Genomic DNA, 17,048 nt, shown 5'->3' with positions numbered 1-17,048 from the left:
TCAAAGTGGCCAAAGGCACTTTTGAAACCAATAGGCCAAAATGTAGGCTAGGCACTCTTCTAGTTCACTACTTGGAAATCAAAAAGGCAAACAGATAATGTTAATTTAAGCCTCTAGACTGCTGTTTTTCTTAAACAGGATGGAAGAGATGTAGACAAAGGGCTGTCCGGCTTGGAACTCCAGCTATTCTGAAATGGCACCATCATTTAAAAGGTCAGTGGACAAATCACCCTTTTGCAGGAGGCCTATAAACCAATTTAGTCCCGCTTAAAAGTTGGATGCATGTTGGATTTAACAAGAACATTTCTTGTGCTGGTTCTTTGCACACCAGTAAATTTTGCCCAGCATTAGAGTTAGAGCAAGGCACGTGATTGGCTGCTGGGGAGAAAAACTGTGAAGTGTAATTATGTTTAAAAAAACCCAAACCCCAGGAATTCTGTGTTTAGTTCTTGAAAAATTGATTAGTACCTGAAAGCCCATGACATGTGTCATGTAGACTTGATATTCTATGACAGCACTGGCAGTTTGCCAGTGACCCTGTGCTGCATTTAAGCTTGGAAACAGAATAGATCAAGCCCATCTGCATCTTTAAATACAAAGGTGCTGTTTGATAAGGAGAACATAGAGATTCCAATGTGCAAAATCTCAATATGAGCAGTCCAAGCCAATGGTTACTATGTAGCAGCCTATTTGTTGTTAATGGACACCCTAGCTTACTTCACATGTTCAGCCCTCCAATGCAGGAGGCCACATTTGGTTATCCCTCTTTTTTTACTTAACATAAAATACAACATGCTTGATATTCTGTTTTTAATCTTAGTTTTCCTACTTTACCTGGAATTAACTGTCACTATAGCCTTAATCATTGTAATTTACAATGAAAGACTAGCTGAAAAGCAAGAAATGCTTTATGGAGTGCTTTGTTTGAAGGATGTGCATTTTCCTTAATGAGAAGGCTGACCTGCTACACCAGGGGTCACACTTTCTATAAATGGCATATTGTCTACTATTTCTTTTTTCTTGTCTTTTTTTTTTTTTTGCAGTACTAGTGGCACCAAGGCACAATCATCATTAAGAACCCTTAATACAAGGAGGTACACCTGAGGGGCTTGGCATCGCAATAAAAGGCTATGACAAGAAAGTCTATTAGAACAAACCAAACGTTGCTCAGACAGATGTGCTCATTCCTGTCAGTTGCAAAAAATCCAATTGTGTCCTTCCATCAAGGTTCCAAACAGCAGCAATATTTTGCAATTACACGTTGGATTTGCTTTTTTTCCTCAGCCATGCATATGTTAGTGTGGAGTAACTACTAAACCAATGAAGCACACTTTACATTTCAGACCAGTGTAATGGGGCAAGATCTTGCCCTTAGTTAACATTAGCGTATAGAAGCTCCTGCAAATAGAACAAGCTTCTGAACAGAAATGAACGCTGTCATTCCTTGTTTCACAGTAGGTGACTTCAGAACTCTCGTCAACAAGATATCCAACTGGAGTGCCAGGTTTCCACAAGTTCTCCTTGTATCAAAGGAGAAACTAGTGATTCAAGCAGCAGCTAATATTTACTGTTATTAGTAAGTTTAGTCATTCAAAGTTAGTATTACAACAATTCTACATAACCTCTCAGAGTTAGAAAGACAGCCGTATTTTCTGCCCTCTCAAATGCTTCGAGTCTGGTTTCAACTGTTCACTGGACTGCTGAAAGTTTAAGGCATGTTGACATGACTTAGATACTGTAAAACAAAACACAAACTTGCCTAATAACGTTAAAAAGTTTAAAATCCCAGCAATTGTCTATTCTAAAAATATGTTGGACCGCTGAAATCCATACCTCTTGCCAACATAAATCAAGAGCTTCATCTGAAAGGATTTGGCACATTTCATGTGTAAAGCGCTTTAACAAAATAAAAAGAGCGAGAAATATAAAACCACACACCACCGTTTTCTTTACCACCATTTTCTTTACTCAAAATGTGGTATTCATTTTTTTAAAAAGCAGGCCTGGCACCCCATAGCAAGAATCCCTAACTGGAGCCGAGACATAACATCTTCAGAACTGCTACAGTGACTTAGGGGTCCAAGTCTCTTTTTAAAAGCAAGTTATGCTTCTCAAGTCAGTTTTGAAAAAAACACTTGGAGCCTAAGTCACTGTAGCACTTCTGAAAATGGTACCAAAGATTTAGCATTACCCAGCTATTTGGGGTAAAATAACCACATGGAATGTCCTCTTAAGGATGCAACATGCAGAAGTATAAGCAACTACTGGTACAAAAATGCTCAGGTTCAAGTGTAATCTGAAGTACCAAGTTGGCAAGAAACAGCAAAAGATTTTGCAGCAATATTGAACACACTGTATACAAGGTCTGCAGCAGCTCTTTAGTCCTTCCAAGAGGCACTACAACACTCAGAGGGTGTCCTCTACTCAAAAGATGGTTTTGCTCAGAGAACAGTGTCACTAAAAACTTCACCTGTACAGATGCATCATATAAAGTTTATTCAAGTATTTCCTCTAGAATATGGGCAGAAGGACATGTTGCACCCACAAAGCTTGTCAAATGGTGGTTGTGCTCTTCTTTACTTTGATCAGGGTGGTGTCCCCTCCATACCCTCCTCACTACTTTCTTGCACACAATCAGGCTGCTAGACCCTGAATTTCATTCACACATGCTTTTCATGCCCAAGAATGATTTTCATCCTAGGGTAGGTCCTTGTTCATTAAAGGCTCTCTAAACCAGTTCCTTTGGTCTTTTAAACAGATTTGTTCAAGAAGTTAGTGCTCTTCATTTTTGCTAGCACTAGCATAATCTAATGCTGTGGAAGCTTCCTTATTCAGCTCTGCCAATGCACCTCTCCTCTCACCTTTGGTACATCCTGCTTTTCCTTCTCTTGGAGAAGAGAGACCAAATATGGCACAATTGGGAGTCTCGACTACGATAAGGCTTTTCACATGTGGTCTAAGCAGGACTTGAATCCAGGTTTCCAGAGGTGAAAGTCTAGTACAGTAATCAAACATGTTATAGATGCCCAAACTAGTTTGTCTGCAATTGTAGTTTCACCCCCAAACTAATTCCCTCAGGAAAAGCACAAAATAGGTCCAGTGTAATAACTATTCTTTCCCCCCACACTTCTAGCCTCCTCAAACCCTTAAACTGTCATTCTGTTACAACTTGCTTTTTAAAAAAACCCAAACAAACAATAAAAACCACATAAAGCAAAATTGAATGGATGGTTTCTCAACAAAAAACCCTGTAGGTAACATTAACACATTGGAGTTTTAGTTTGTTTTTTAAAAAAATGAGAGACAGGAGGTTTTAAACAATAAATGTGCTTTCCTCCTTGCTCCCATCTATTAACCAATATCAGACAACCATTGTCAGCATGAGTGCTGCTTCACGTTGTAGCTTTTCCATTGTTTACTGTGTTATACTCATTCATCAGTTGTTCATAAGGCACAGAAGTTTCCAGCTCATTACTGGTAAATGTGGATTCATCGGAAGATGAAAACTTCATCAGGGTTTTGGGAGTCTCAGGTTCCTCTACAAGATTGTCATCCATGGAGGATTTGGAAGTTTCCTCATCATCTGAAATATCTTGCTCTTCATCATCATCTTCATTTACAAAAGTTATATTGGCATTCTCAAATATTAGGGGACGGCAATCCCTGGAATCCCATGCTTCCCCTTCTTCCTCACTGATTCGGTCCAGCTGGTTTACAAACATGTTGCAGCCCAGTGGGCTGTCTGTCTGTTGGTCATTTAGGTGCTTCGCAATGTGACCATTTTTGAGTTTTAAGGAAACCTCATCATAATTGAATGAGTTGCTCTTTTTGTACGTCACCTGGACATCTTTATTGGCAATCTGCATATTTGGTTTGGAATGGTCTGTCTTAATGATGTTATCATTGTTTGACTTCAGGGCCTTCTTCCCTATCTGCTTGATGAGATCATTATAGGTCTCTTCCTTCTTGGAAAGGAAGCTGAAAATGTTCACATCCTTGGAGGTGCCCATTTGAAGGGCTTTTTTAGAGTGAGGGGGATTTTCAAATGACTCTTTCCTTTTTTTCCTCCGTTTCTTGATTGCTTTGTGGACTTCCACAAACATGCTGACTTTCCAATTCACAAATAGAGAAAGCCACGCTAGGCCCAGGTAGATCCATAACTCCACAAAGTATCGGTAAAGGGCATGGTAGTTTGCTTCTGGGTTTACACCTGCAAATAATTCAAAACAGGACTATCACGTTGTGACTGTATACAGTTTTAGGAAAGTATTCAACCAGGCATAACCTTCATGAACCCAAGTGAAAAAACCTTGAAGGCTTTTCAGGATGCAGTTTTTTACATCAGCCTTCCAAGAACAAAATCAGAGTAGAAAGTGTTTGAAAAAGTTTGTCCTAGAAAGGGACTAACCTTAAAAGAAGTCTCTTGCAAAAAAACCCCTCAAACTTTTTTTTTTAAAATGGATCAGAAAGAAAGGACAGTTTAGTTGTTAAAACAATGTTAAGAACCAAGATGTGGGTTGTTTCAAATTCTCCTGAACAACTATGGGCAAGTCATGTTCAAGTCTTTAAAAGTGCTCTGTAATTTTGGGCTCTAGACGCACAGGAACCAATAGTCAGAGGTGGTAGTCATTCATAACTGAATTTAGTTTGAAGTCAGCTGGAACTATCAGCATTTACTACTTCCATGGGAGAAATACAGCTTGCCAAACGAGAGCCAAGGTGTCAGTAGGTGATGCCCAAGATTAGAAGATGCTTTAAAAACTGAGTCCACAACATTAGTACGTCTGAATTTCTCGCATCTGAAAAATGGGGACCCTGTTTTCCTAGCATGGTTGGAAGCTTGTGTGCCTTAAACAAGAGATATAAACAAGTGTTCATTATTCAAAATTAGAGCTAGTGCTGATGATCATAAGAGCAGCAGTACTCTCAAAGTCACCCAAAAATGAAGGACTCCAACTAATGTAGAACTTATTTGTTGCAATTTGGCCATGAGTTTTTCAGTCATTCACCCCACATTGAGCAACTCACACTGAGAAACTGACAAATTCAAGTGGTTGCTGAGACCACTGCAAGCTTGGACAGGAAAGAAAAACTTTCTACGCCAACTCCAGTTTTACATTAAGTAGTCAGTGGATAAAATACATAAGCAGTGCTTAGAGCAGGGGTGAAAACCAGAACTCTTCCAAGTCCATAGTCTGACAGGTAGAGAACTCTCTTGGAGTGTGGGATAGGTAGGCATGACCCCTCTCAGGCTGATGGAAGTAAAAGCTTCAGATTTCCCACATCCTGGGCAAGTGCTCTGACCACTTGAGTAGTGCACAAGAGATGGGCACCGTGCTTCTTCCCAGAATTGTCTAAATAAAAAAGAGTGAGCACCGTTTTCATTTTTTTTTTAAATGAAAGAATGCACGCACCTTACTCAGGTCTACAGACAGACATATAAAACCTGGCAAAAGAAAGGTGGGATTGAGACACCTTCCCCTTCCTGTCCTCAGCATTTCCCTATTGTGTAGACCTAGGTATTTTCACACTGAACAGCAAACTTTACGTAGCTCCCTGCTTAGCATGTTGCTACTATAGAGGTACCTAACTCTCCCTAAGCACATACAGTGGGCCTGCCCCCACAACACAAGCATTAGATTCCATTCAGGGGCCACATCCTAAAGATTAGATGTTGCTGTGACTAACTCTTTATTGAATCTGGCCTGAAGTACCATTTAAAGAAGCTGCAGGGTGAGCTCCTTGAAGCAGCATTAACCATTAGGGAACACAGAGAACCATTAGGAAACACTGCTCCTCTTGGAGTAGTGCTGACCACCAGGGAAATATTCAGTAAAGCAGAAGGCTCTGGAAATCTTATATCTCAGGGAAGTGACAGCACACGTGACACATACGTTGGACAACACGAGAGTAAGTTATTACTGACCAGCAACAAAGTCTCCAAATCCTATGGTGGTGATAGTGATGAACGAGAAATAGAGACCTTCAATGTAGTCCCAGCCTTCTGTCACCATAAAGACGAAGGGAGGAATAACCAGGTGAATGAGGACTCCCCACATAATGAAAATAGCTGTACATGTGATTTGTGCTTGCCTCTGGGAAGAAGTAAAAAAAAAACAACAACAACAAAAAAACCTTTAGAGAGAAGTCACATTTTCTTTCACCCAGTGCACTTCGTTTTGTGTCCAATGTCAGCGATATTAGTCAATTTGTACTTTTGCAGTAAGAGTTTAGCAACCATGGCTAAAGGGGACTGAAAATAGTAATGAATGAATGGAAACAAAAATCACATCATTCAGACACCTCAAAAACAGTGCTTTCAGGTCATTTTCTCAAGTACTTTTTGGATGCATGCATACTCCAAAAGGTAGAAGAGTTCCTTACAGTAGCAGCAGTAAGTTAGTGCAGTACACAGGTTTGGTAAAAGCACTGATGCCTAAACAGGTAGAGATCACTGCAGTCTGTGAGCATATCACCACTTCTGTCCAGGGTGATCCAGTTGTAAGCAGTAGCTGTTGGAGTAGTTGCTTTGGTGGCAAAAAAAGGATGCTGTGGAAGAACACTGGAATCAAGGGCATGGAAACCAGAAAAAGAGCCAGGTTAGCAACAATTAATGAGGGAGCACCATGAGGCTGACAGGAAGGGGCATTAAAGGGTTTTGGAGAGGAGAGAGAGGGGCAGCCAGAGCACTTAAAAGAAAGCATGTCATATTCTGAATTCATGGACATCAATTCCATCTGTTTTTGGGGGACTACTCAAGCCACTCAAATTGCACTAGTTTAGATGGCAGCCCTCAAGAGAACAGCAAGTCTGTAATCTACAGTGCTTGTTAGTTCTCTAGAGGCAAAATTCATACAGGTGCAGAGAGCCAGAACTTGTGTAGAGGTCATTTTAATCCCCTCTCCTCCTGCACAAAATCCTTTTATTAATTGGTCATGTGTGTCTGCATATTTCTATTTTACCCTAAGTAGTACATGGTATGATTTTTGCTTTACTGCTTTCAGTCACTTACGCTGCTATACAGGGGCTCCTACACACATGGGGAGCCTGCTCTGATGAGCTGGAAATCCAGCACATCAGAGCAGACTCATTGAGTCTGCTGGAGCACAGAAACTGACATGTCACTGTGCGTCTCTGCGCTGACAAAATGGCAGATGTGTGCTCTGAAATAAAACATGTCCAATGAACTATAGTTTAAAGCAGCGTGGGGATGCAATGTGATGTTGATACATGTAACACTTTTAATTAGCGTGGCTTGCTCATTAAAGCATCCAGTGCCATGCCAAAAGCTCATGTAAAAATACCCCAGGTTTTGTTGTGCAGGGTGTCTCTATACTGAGAACTAAGACTATAGGATCACCCAGAAGCCCCAGTCATGACCTACTGTACAAGGTGCTGTACAAACTGAGGCAAATGATCTTAGGCAGTAGAACTGGTTGCTTGGGGAAGTTGTGGACTGGCCATCGCTGAAAGTGTTCAAGAAGAGGTTGGACGGCCACTGGTCAAGGATGGCTTAGCTATAGCTATGCCTGTGTTCTATTATGTGTATTCCTCATGCTGGGTGCCCCTCAATCCACCTTTCTGTTACATGTGTCAGGGTGTCTTTAAGCTTCCCTCAGAGGCATTCGGTGTTGGCTTCAGCCAAGGCTGGGGATTTTGGCTGGGGTGTGCCAGTGCTCCTGCTAGAACTTCAAACCAGAGGTTCCTAGCTGGAGGGTCTTGCTCCTCTGCTCAGGGTCAGACTGATTGCCATATCTGGGGTCAGGAAGGAATTTTACCCCATGATCAGATAGGTGTGGACTGGGCATTTTGTTGCCTTCTTCTATATAGCAGGGGGTGTGGCCCTTTACTTGAAATACCTCTAGCATATATTAATGATCTTTTATAGAAGCAGGACAACTGGCTGCCATGGTTCCTCTGCTTTACCTGTGGCAAGTCAGGATGTTATGTCTTGTGTTGTCTCAGGGTTTATGGCAGTCTTATGAAAAGTTTAGATTATGGATTGTATAGGGTGGTTTGGACAGGGATGGTCCTGCTTTGGATTGCACTGGATGGCCTCTAAGGGTCCCTTCCAGCCCTACTTCTCTATGATTAGTCTACGACAGCTTACAGAGTCCAGTCCTGCTCTAGGTCAAATTGTGTAGTATCACTACAGAATTTGCCCCTTGATATGTCCAAATGTACTACCCAGATAACCTAGTTCTTTGCATGCCTGCTTAAGTCACACACTAAACACTTGGCCAGAGAAGAAACATACCAGGCTTACTCCTCTCTTGGTCAAGAACTGGCCCAGCCTCTTGGCACGCCCACCAAAGAACTTCCCCAAAGCACTGATCCATGTCAAGCAGAGGGGAACCCCAAAGAGACCGTAAAATATGCAGAAGAGACGCCCAGAGGGTGTCTTTGGAGAAACGTTTCCATATCCTGAAAGAGATAAGAAGATATTATTTAGCTCACACGAGCTATGGGCTTGCGCTAAGCATATAGCAGTACAATTCTGTCTATACACAGATGACAAGCCATTGTCTGAGCCTTTGCTGTACCAAAAATTCACAACTCAAAAGCTGCAGTCCTTTCTTACCCAATGCTGATGACCTGAAATACTTGGAAGCCTTCTTCTAAGTAACATATTACATTTAAGTCAAGGCTGGGAATGGAGGGCTGCATTTTAGTTGCCTCCTGGCTTATCTACAAGTTCTGAGGCCTCTCTCATCAGATAAACCAGAGATTGAAAAAACCCTCACCTTGAAGCATCTAAAGTGTTTTCTCCCTCCTTTTGGTAAAATACTGCTAGAAGTCTGAATCTTATAAACTGATTCAAATGCATCCTCTATAATCCCTCCCCCACATCTCCTGCCATAAAGACAAAAAAGAAATCAAGTTAGCAGATCAAAAGTGCCACTGCTAAGAAATTTGCACCCCTTGTGAGATCTCCATTCTGGGCATGAATGTTATACCCTAGCACCTCTGCAGAGAGAGGCAATCAGACAACCAACTGGAGGAGAATGGGTCACAAATGTGCAAGTTGCCTTGATCAGGGCTTTAAATGTTGGATAGTAACAGAACTCAACAAGCGACCATAAGTATTCTGAGCACAGACCCAGGAAAGACAACTAGGTTATTTTCTAACCCTCTGCTTGAAATTTCTTGTTTAAACCATGTTTGCTTTCCTGAGCTTTTCTTGCTGGAAGTCAAGCAAAAATAAAGTCAGATTTCTTCAAGGGTTTCTTAAGTAATATTAACATGTTGCTGTATTTGGTTTAGCAGTAAGGTTCCTGTCTTGCTCACCTCCTCTGGCCAGTTTGTGTTTTCCAACACCATGGATGTTCTTTTTTCAGAACAAACAACAACCAACCCATAACCCTGCTCTTTTTCTGAATCTCGCAGGGTCCTACAGATATATCAGTGGCGGCCTTCTGTAATAGCAAAGGCAGGGTTTTGCATTGGGAGAGAAGCTGATTTTCCAAGGTACTGCGTATTGGTGATGAGCAAAAACCTTTTGGTCGGGTTCTAGCTGCACACAGCAGTGGCAAAATTTAGACCACCTCATACCTTTTGCCCTTTCCCCTGAAAAAAAAAAAGAGTGGAGAAAGAGGTGATAAAACAAAAAGGTTTCAGAGAACCTATGAGACTGTATCTATCACCACTCTGTTTCGGATAGTAGAAGACCTATACTTTGAGTCCCAGTGAATATTCCTTTAAGTTATAAGCAGCATTTGGTGCCAGGTTTACACCAAACAGGCATTCAAATATAAACTTTGATTGGAACTAGGATTATATCAGTCCTACTTCATCAAGCCACTGGATATGTAATTACTCAGCAAGGAAAACATTTTTATTACATACTTCAGGGATTTGAGTGCTGATGAACCATAACTGCCTCATATACATGCCTCATGAAAAATATGTTCTAAGTTTGCTTGCTCATTTGTTTATACTTCTCATAGTTATTGAGAAGTATATTTTTCTTCAATGGATAGCCAAATACATGAAAGAGCAAGAGGCCACTGAATTGTAAGAAGTACTGCAGCCAAGAGAACTCACATGATAAATACCCACCAATCGTTGTGATTACAGTAGCAGCAAAGATCACAGCATTGGGCCAATTCCAGTTGTTGAACGTGTTGTTGCCCGTAATGGTAACTCCTTGCCCAGCAGCATTTGATACCACCTACAAATAACAATACATAGCATCAGTTAGAGATAACGTCCAACATGTAACCTGAAGCAGAAAGAAGCACCCATTAGTGTCTTCCCATAGTTCAACCGCACAAAATAGTTGTGGAAATTGATTCTATGAAGCACAAATACTTCTTTGGCACCATTGCTAAAAAGCTGAAAACCTACCTAATGTAAATTGTCTTGCCCAGTGAACATTTGCTAAATGGCAGAAATAGATTGCAAAGCTGTTGCAGAATGTGAGGGTTTACTTAGGGGTTTAAATGTGAGGTTTACCTGGGGAGAAAACTATGGCTAGACATACAAAGGTACCAGAGCAAATCATGATCTACCTCCCAGAATTACTTTAGCCAAGTAGCACTCAGCTACTCTGCAGCACAGTTCCTGAATACAGAGTTAGTATTGCACAGGGGCACCTGCTGTATTACAACTATATTTGTAACAATGTTTGAAACTCTTGGCAAGTCCTGGCACAACCAAGGCATGAGCAAGACCTAAGGGAATCCTTTAGCAAATCTATGTAAATGAAAACACAAAATAATACACATTAGTGCTAGTTCACCTGCTGTCCCTGGCAAAGCTAGGTACCTTACAAGCCAGCATGATACTGCACTTCTGTTTTGCTTAACTTTCCTGTGCAGCCCGACACTATAAGTAATCTGGTGGCACTCCCTGCATTAGGCCTCTGTCTCTCACTCACCCTTCTCTCTCAAAACCTTTGTACTAGCTGAGCCAATACGAATGCTCTGTGTTCGTTTATACCATTGTCCGGTGGAGAGCATCAATTATTTGTGCTCCCATAGAACATGCAAATTAAAAGCTTTGATATTCACTTGGGTCTAGAGGGCACTGCAAAGTTGTGAGCAAACCTTATATATTGTCTAGCTAATCTTAGGAAACATCCAAGTAGAGACTTGGGCTTTTCAAACTGGATCATAGGAGCCTGCACTAGTTTGATACAGAAAGTCCACAGAAAGTCTGTATACAGGTTTACCGAAAGTTTTAATAATAATACATTTAACTTTCATTCTGACAGACTTGGACCTCCCTCAAGTAACCAGAAGGAGTTTGCTAGTGATTTCACTCTTTGAAATCTGTAATTGTTTCATTTAGTCCTCGAAGCAATCCTAGGGTGCAGTTTCAGATTTCTTAGTTGTTCTTAAGGTGCTTCTAACAGAAGTCTAGGCTAAACTGAAGGTGTTGACACATGGCTTGTATACTCTGGAATAATTTGACTTTGCTTTACTTTTGCCCTGAAGTAAACAGACAATGAACAGTCTTACAATGGTGTAAATCAGTTCCCCCTGGGAAAGTTACCCTTTGGAAAGTGAGGAGTAAAACTGTACACTGGTGTCTGAAGTGCTAATAAATTTCATCCCAAGGTAGTCCTTTCTATCACTGCAATCCAGCAGGGCTGGTCCAACCATTAGGCAAACTAGGCAGTCATCTAGGGTGCCAAAATTTGGGGGGAGTGCCAAAATTACATGCAGAACAAAATAACAGGAGCATCATTCTAAATAACAGCCCTGGCTGGCTATGGCTCCGCCTTGGTCTAAGACCTTTGGTTCAGCAAGGGGAGAAAGACCTCTTAAAAGATCTCAGAGGAAACATCACTAGAATTGCAATTCCTACCTTTTGAGTGCTGCGATACACAGTGGTGGGGGCGCCGAGGTACACAGTTTGCCTAGAGTGCCAATTACCCTTGGACCAGCCCTACAAACCAGGTTGTTGCTGGCTCCCATCCCAGCTACTGGTGAGGAATTGCAGTAGTACCTGCTGCAGACAATTATCCCTAGAGAGCTGGTTGTATGGCTCTCCAGATATAGGCACAATTTTATTCAAAGTCAGATTACCCCAGGGTGTCTGCACCCTGAGAAAGTAGCACTAAATTTAGATACCACATACTGAGTGTGCTGTAGCCCATATACTCTTGATAATCTCACCAACATGTTAAGAATGGAGGATGACAAGAAAAACAAAGGTCTCATTTTGATAGGAATTTGTTAATTCAAACCCATAAACTGTATGTAGACAGATATTTCAAACTAAAAGTAACATTTTACGGCTGCATTTAGTTTAAAGTGAATAACCCACTTTCAGAGAAAAGGCGGCCCACACACACAGATGTAAAAAAAATCAGACAGGTTAAATTTTCCCATGTAGACAAGGGAACCCCAGTGCCCTTGGGGCAGATTAACAATTGCTCACATATGTCTGAGTCTCTGATCTCTTACAAGAAAACAAATGGAGGCATTCCAAAGCAACTCCAGCTCCTGCAAAGGTGTCTAGCAAACTTTACAGTCAATAGCATCCAAGGCAGCTGACAAATACAGGGGCCTGACTGGCTGCCAAAAAAAATCTTCCATGCCTTGGAAAAGGCACACATTAAAATTACGCCGCATGTTAGACTACAACCATTTGGTTCCAAGTTGCATCTTATCGCCCAGGCTCACTTGGATTAGTTTCATTCTTCACAAGGCAACTGACCTCAAGATACACAGTAACATGTCAGTCTCCTCTGTCACTGGGCCATTATCTCATCCTACATTACTCCACCTTCAACTTGAACTAATGAGCTCTGTTTCCCAGTATGTGAAAGCAGTTAGCATGCAATGTGCAAGTGGTGGTGTTGTGAAGGTGTGAGAGGGCCCCAGCTCCAGAGGGAGAAGGCAGCTGGAGTGAGCAGAACACAGCTGCCCCTCACACCCATCCAGTTAATGTCCTTAGGGACTGAGGGCTAGCTCTTCTCATTGTTGTATAAACACTTAAAAAATTCAGATTCATAGCATCTCCCCTGCCAAAGCTGCACCTCCCTCTCATTCCTACTGGAACACAGTTATCTATGAGCTGCAGTCTTGCTTCAGACTTTCTCCACTTTCATTATTTTCAGTACCTTTTCACTATAATAAGCCTGTTTCTCGATCTGAAGGCCCAGAGCATGAACAACATATACGTTCCAGTTGTAGGAGAACAAGATTAAAATATATACATTTTAAACTCAGTGTTTTTCCCTTTTTTCTTTTTGTTTGGTTACTGAACAACAGCACATACATACATACATACAGCAGTTTTCTATGCCAAGTAACTTTTGACCACATTGAAATAATTAAGTCTTTTTGGCATAAGTAGATAATAAAAATGGACACGATACCATTAAGCTGTAAGATGCTTTGTGTGCAAGAAATTTTTGTTTGCTTACTAATAACCTTTTTTGAATTCAAATAATCAATATGTTAGCAACATGGTCAATTTTGCCATTTCTGTGATGACAGTAGATAGGACCCTAGCAAAAATTGGTAATATTTTTTTTTTTGTGATAAATACTAAAATGTACCAAGCAAACCCTCCCCACCGCCTCCTTCCTCACATTCCACCCTGGAGTGTTGAGTAGAAAAATAAGCGCCAAACACTGCGGTTCAATCTTTAAATAAAGTTCCAGTTTGGAAATGCCAAAGCAATTCATTCTGACAGTTTCAAAACAGCATTTTTAATTTAAAATATTGATCTAAAATTATTTAAAAAATGTTAACTTGAAAATAAAATATTTCATTTTGTTTCAAAACAAAACTATTTTAGTTTGAGCCAAAATTATTATTATTATTATTAGTTGAAAATCTCCAAATGTTTCCATTTTGGTTTGGCCCAAATTCAACTTTTTTCCTTGTTTTCTTTGTTTGGCTACTGAACAGCAGCAGCAAGTAAATAATCAACCAACCAATCCAGCTATTCACCTTGGTTTAGTCACTAGGGGCATCTTTACACCTGCTCCAGAGGCTGGGGAGGGTGGAGGCGGGGGGAAAGAGGGGCTTTAGAGTGGCTCTGAAAGCCACTGTAATGGAAGCACCTGCAGTGTCTCGTGTATTCAGAGTCCTGCACTTCAACATGACAGCAGGGGCACTTTAACTAAAGATCATTTGACAAGCTTTAACTACAGTGCCTCCAGCAGCCATTTTAAAGCACGTGGATGCTGAATACATGAGACAGAGGCTGCCAGTGTGCTAATTAGCACACTCCAGCAGACTTGATTAGAACTGAGTCTGGCCTGATACGCTATAATTACAGCGTGTCAGAGAAGCATCCCTGCATGTCTACATGCACCCTAGGTTGCCTGGAGTTATTACTTTAAGTAAATGGAGGTTGCAGGATGGAAATCCAAGAAAGGGGGAAAAAACCTAATGCACCTTTTGATGACATCAGCAAAAATACAAGCCAAAAAGTTTTTCCAACCTAATAAAGGGGGCAATGTTCTCTTAGCTCTCTTCCAGCATAAACACTGCTGCAATACAGCAGGTGATCTCCTTCAATTACATCTTTAATGTTACTTATTAAATGATTAACCTCCCCAAGGATCTGTCAAAGGTCAAAAGTACCAATTAATGACTTTCTCCCCTTTGCCCATATACAGAAGTCTGTTTACAAAGGAAGTTCTGCATACTAACATTTAAGGAGCATTAGACTTGTGCCACTCAGACTTCCCATAACAATAAGGATGACTGCAAAACCAGAATAAGCTTTAAAAAAAGTGCGCAAGTCATGAGTGGGAAGCAGAAGAGATTCAAAACAAGATATTATGGATACATCATTACATCTTTCTCCCATCCTCCTACATTTTGCTCAGAAACAAAAGCTCAGAATAAACATGTGGAAGAAAGTTGGAACGTTTCCTATACTAACATTAAAAAAAAAAAAATGTTCATCATTGCATTACCAATTCAGTAATGGTAATGATAAGAGGTCTATCTGCATCTTGATCACCAGGTTATTGACCTCTTCTCAGAACAGGTCATTAGGATGTGGCTCAAAAACCTATTGGAGCCAACAGGCTGTAAGCCTATCTCAACTGCTGCCTGTCCTGCTGGCAATACAACAGCTGGAAATTTGAAAAAAGATGCTACTCCACACAACACCTTGAGATCAGTCCCATTAGAAGGGGATGTGAGGAAATATATGCCTGCAGCCTACTTAGAAGGCATCACAGTAGGAACAAGAGAAGGAAGAGCACTTGAGCAGATAATACAGATCTAGAGTAAGAAGTGAGCTTAACAACAGAGTTTTGCTTATGTACTTATTAACTCAAGGCACTTGACTATGTTAAAATACAGGTATATGATCTGTTAAGTCTTACCTGAATGAATAGGAGTGAACCATGTTGCAACCATTAAACCAAAAAATGTTTCAGGCCTGGTTTTAGCCATAAAAATAAGGATTTTCACCTGGTCTATATAAATAATCGCATATGAAAGCTACTGATTTATATTTTACTTTTTAAACCAACCTGTTAGGAACATGGCTTTAGACTAATACATAGAAACAAGATGCATCTTTGTTAAGCAGCCATGTGATTAATAGCCAATTGTACAATGTTGCTAAAAAAAAAAAGATATTCACAAGGAAATAGACACTCAGTTTGCCAGATTCAGATTACTGGTGGGTAGAGGAGAATAAAACAACACAAAAAAATCCCCACACATAATGCATTACCCTACAGAAGATGAGGGTGGGGGCAGGGCACATCTATGAGATATTTACTGTGGAGTAGACTAATTAGCTGTGCAGCAAACATCCTGGCATCTATAAGTCCACCCCTATTAGGCTGGAGTAAACTAATTTACTCTGCAGCAGGGTAGTATTGTAAATACAAGTACTATCCTGTTGCAGAGTAAAAAACTCCGTAACAATGCACATACAGATGCTGACCCAGCTGGCAGGGCACAAGGGTGTTTCAATGCAGGAGCTGCCTACTGGCTAGCCCCATGCTAAAGCATCCTTGTGCCCCAGCCAGCCCCTCTGCAGCATGCTGAGCTGGAGGGGAACAGCTCTGGACTGGCTGGCAGACCTCTGGGCACACTGCCAGCCAGGGCTGCTCTGACCCACCTCAACATGCTACAGTCGCGGGTGCACGTTCAAACAGCAATAAACTCCAGAGTTTATTGCTCCCGGGAGCACGTTCATACAGCATGTCTGGGATCAATAAACTCTCGCGTTTACTGCTTTGCATTAAACTGCACGTATAGGCACGGCCATAGTCACTTTGTTTAGATACCTGCAGTGATTTTCTAGTTAATCCATGATATCCAAGTCTAGGTAAAACTTGCTAAAATTCTATAACCAGATTGTTATGGCTATACCTAGAACAGCATTATTTGAAGATACGTCAATGCCTTAAAACTTCTTATCTGCCCAGATAAGACAGTCGTATATGATGTGCACATAAAAACTGCTTTGTTACACAAGAGCAGCAGGTTTTCCCAGGTGAAGCCAGTTATCAGCGACTCTCTTGGCACAAGATTAAATGCAAGCAAAAGGCCTAGCATAATTAACGATACTACAGTTAAAGCTAAGAACTAGGTAGGAGCTCTGTGAACAAGACACTATTAAACTCAAAAGGCTTAATTGTATTTGGGGATTTTGCAGACATTCTAAAAGAGATGGCTGGACAAGATTACAATGAACAATAGCAAAGAAGATTTCCTGGGGATTAACAGCCAGGTAGGACATTTGGACATGTAGGAGAAGAAGTACAGATGCTTTAAACAATTAATTTATTCTGTTCTACAGGCTTTCACTTTGTGCAGTTATAGGAGAATGTGAGAAATCTCTTGGGCCAGTGTCTGTGTCTTACTCCTTTTAGATTAACCTCATCTCATCTTTTTGCACAAATCTAGTTTTATCCAAGGTATTCTGAGGAGGTGTGGACACCTACTTGTAGCAGTCGCACAGTCATAAGCCCATCTATGGACATCCTTTCCTGTACTTGCCTTTTAGTACACCCCCCTCCTCTTTTGTTTGATGAACAATGAGCAAAAATAGAACAAATGATATTTCCAAATTGTCCAGTTACTCATTTTTGCAGTGTTTTAAAACTCCCC

General features: G+C 41.0%; 1 protein-coding gene across 2 annotated transcripts in view; it reads right to left on the bottom strand.

The window, feature by feature from the left end:
• Nucleotides 1-1,025: 1,025 nt before the first annotated feature.
• Nucleotides 1,026-17,048, bottom strand: part of KCNK5 (potassium two pore domain channel subfamily K member 5) — a 49,787-nt gene continuing 33,764 nt past the window's right edge. For both annotated transcript variants that reach the window (XM_019549622.1, XM_019549623.1), the window contains 4 exons: nucleotides 10,060-10,171; nucleotides 8,258-8,424; nucleotides 5,927-6,095; nucleotides 1,026-4,210 (listed from right to left, as the gene is read on the bottom strand). In XM_019549622.1, the coding sequence (XP_019405167.1) occupies nucleotides 3,393-4,210; nucleotides 5,927-6,095; nucleotides 8,258-8,424; nucleotides 10,060-10,171 (1,266 nt within the window). In that variant the 3' untranslated portion in view covers nucleotides 1,026-3,392. The remainder of the gene's footprint in view (nucleotides 4,211-5,926; nucleotides 6,096-8,257; nucleotides 8,425-10,059; nucleotides 10,172-17,048) is intronic.

The sequence above is a fragment of the Crocodylus porosus genome, unplaced genomic scaffold, assembly GCF_001723895.1.
Source record: "Crocodylus porosus isolate Cpor-Errol unplaced genomic scaffold, CroPor_comp1, whole genome shotgun sequence".
Lineage (NCBI taxonomy): Eukaryota > Metazoa > Chordata > Crocodylia > Crocodylidae > Crocodylus > Crocodylus porosus.
The sequence above is the reverse complement of the archived record's forward strand: the minus strand, read 5'-3'. Positions and strand labels throughout refer to the sequence as shown.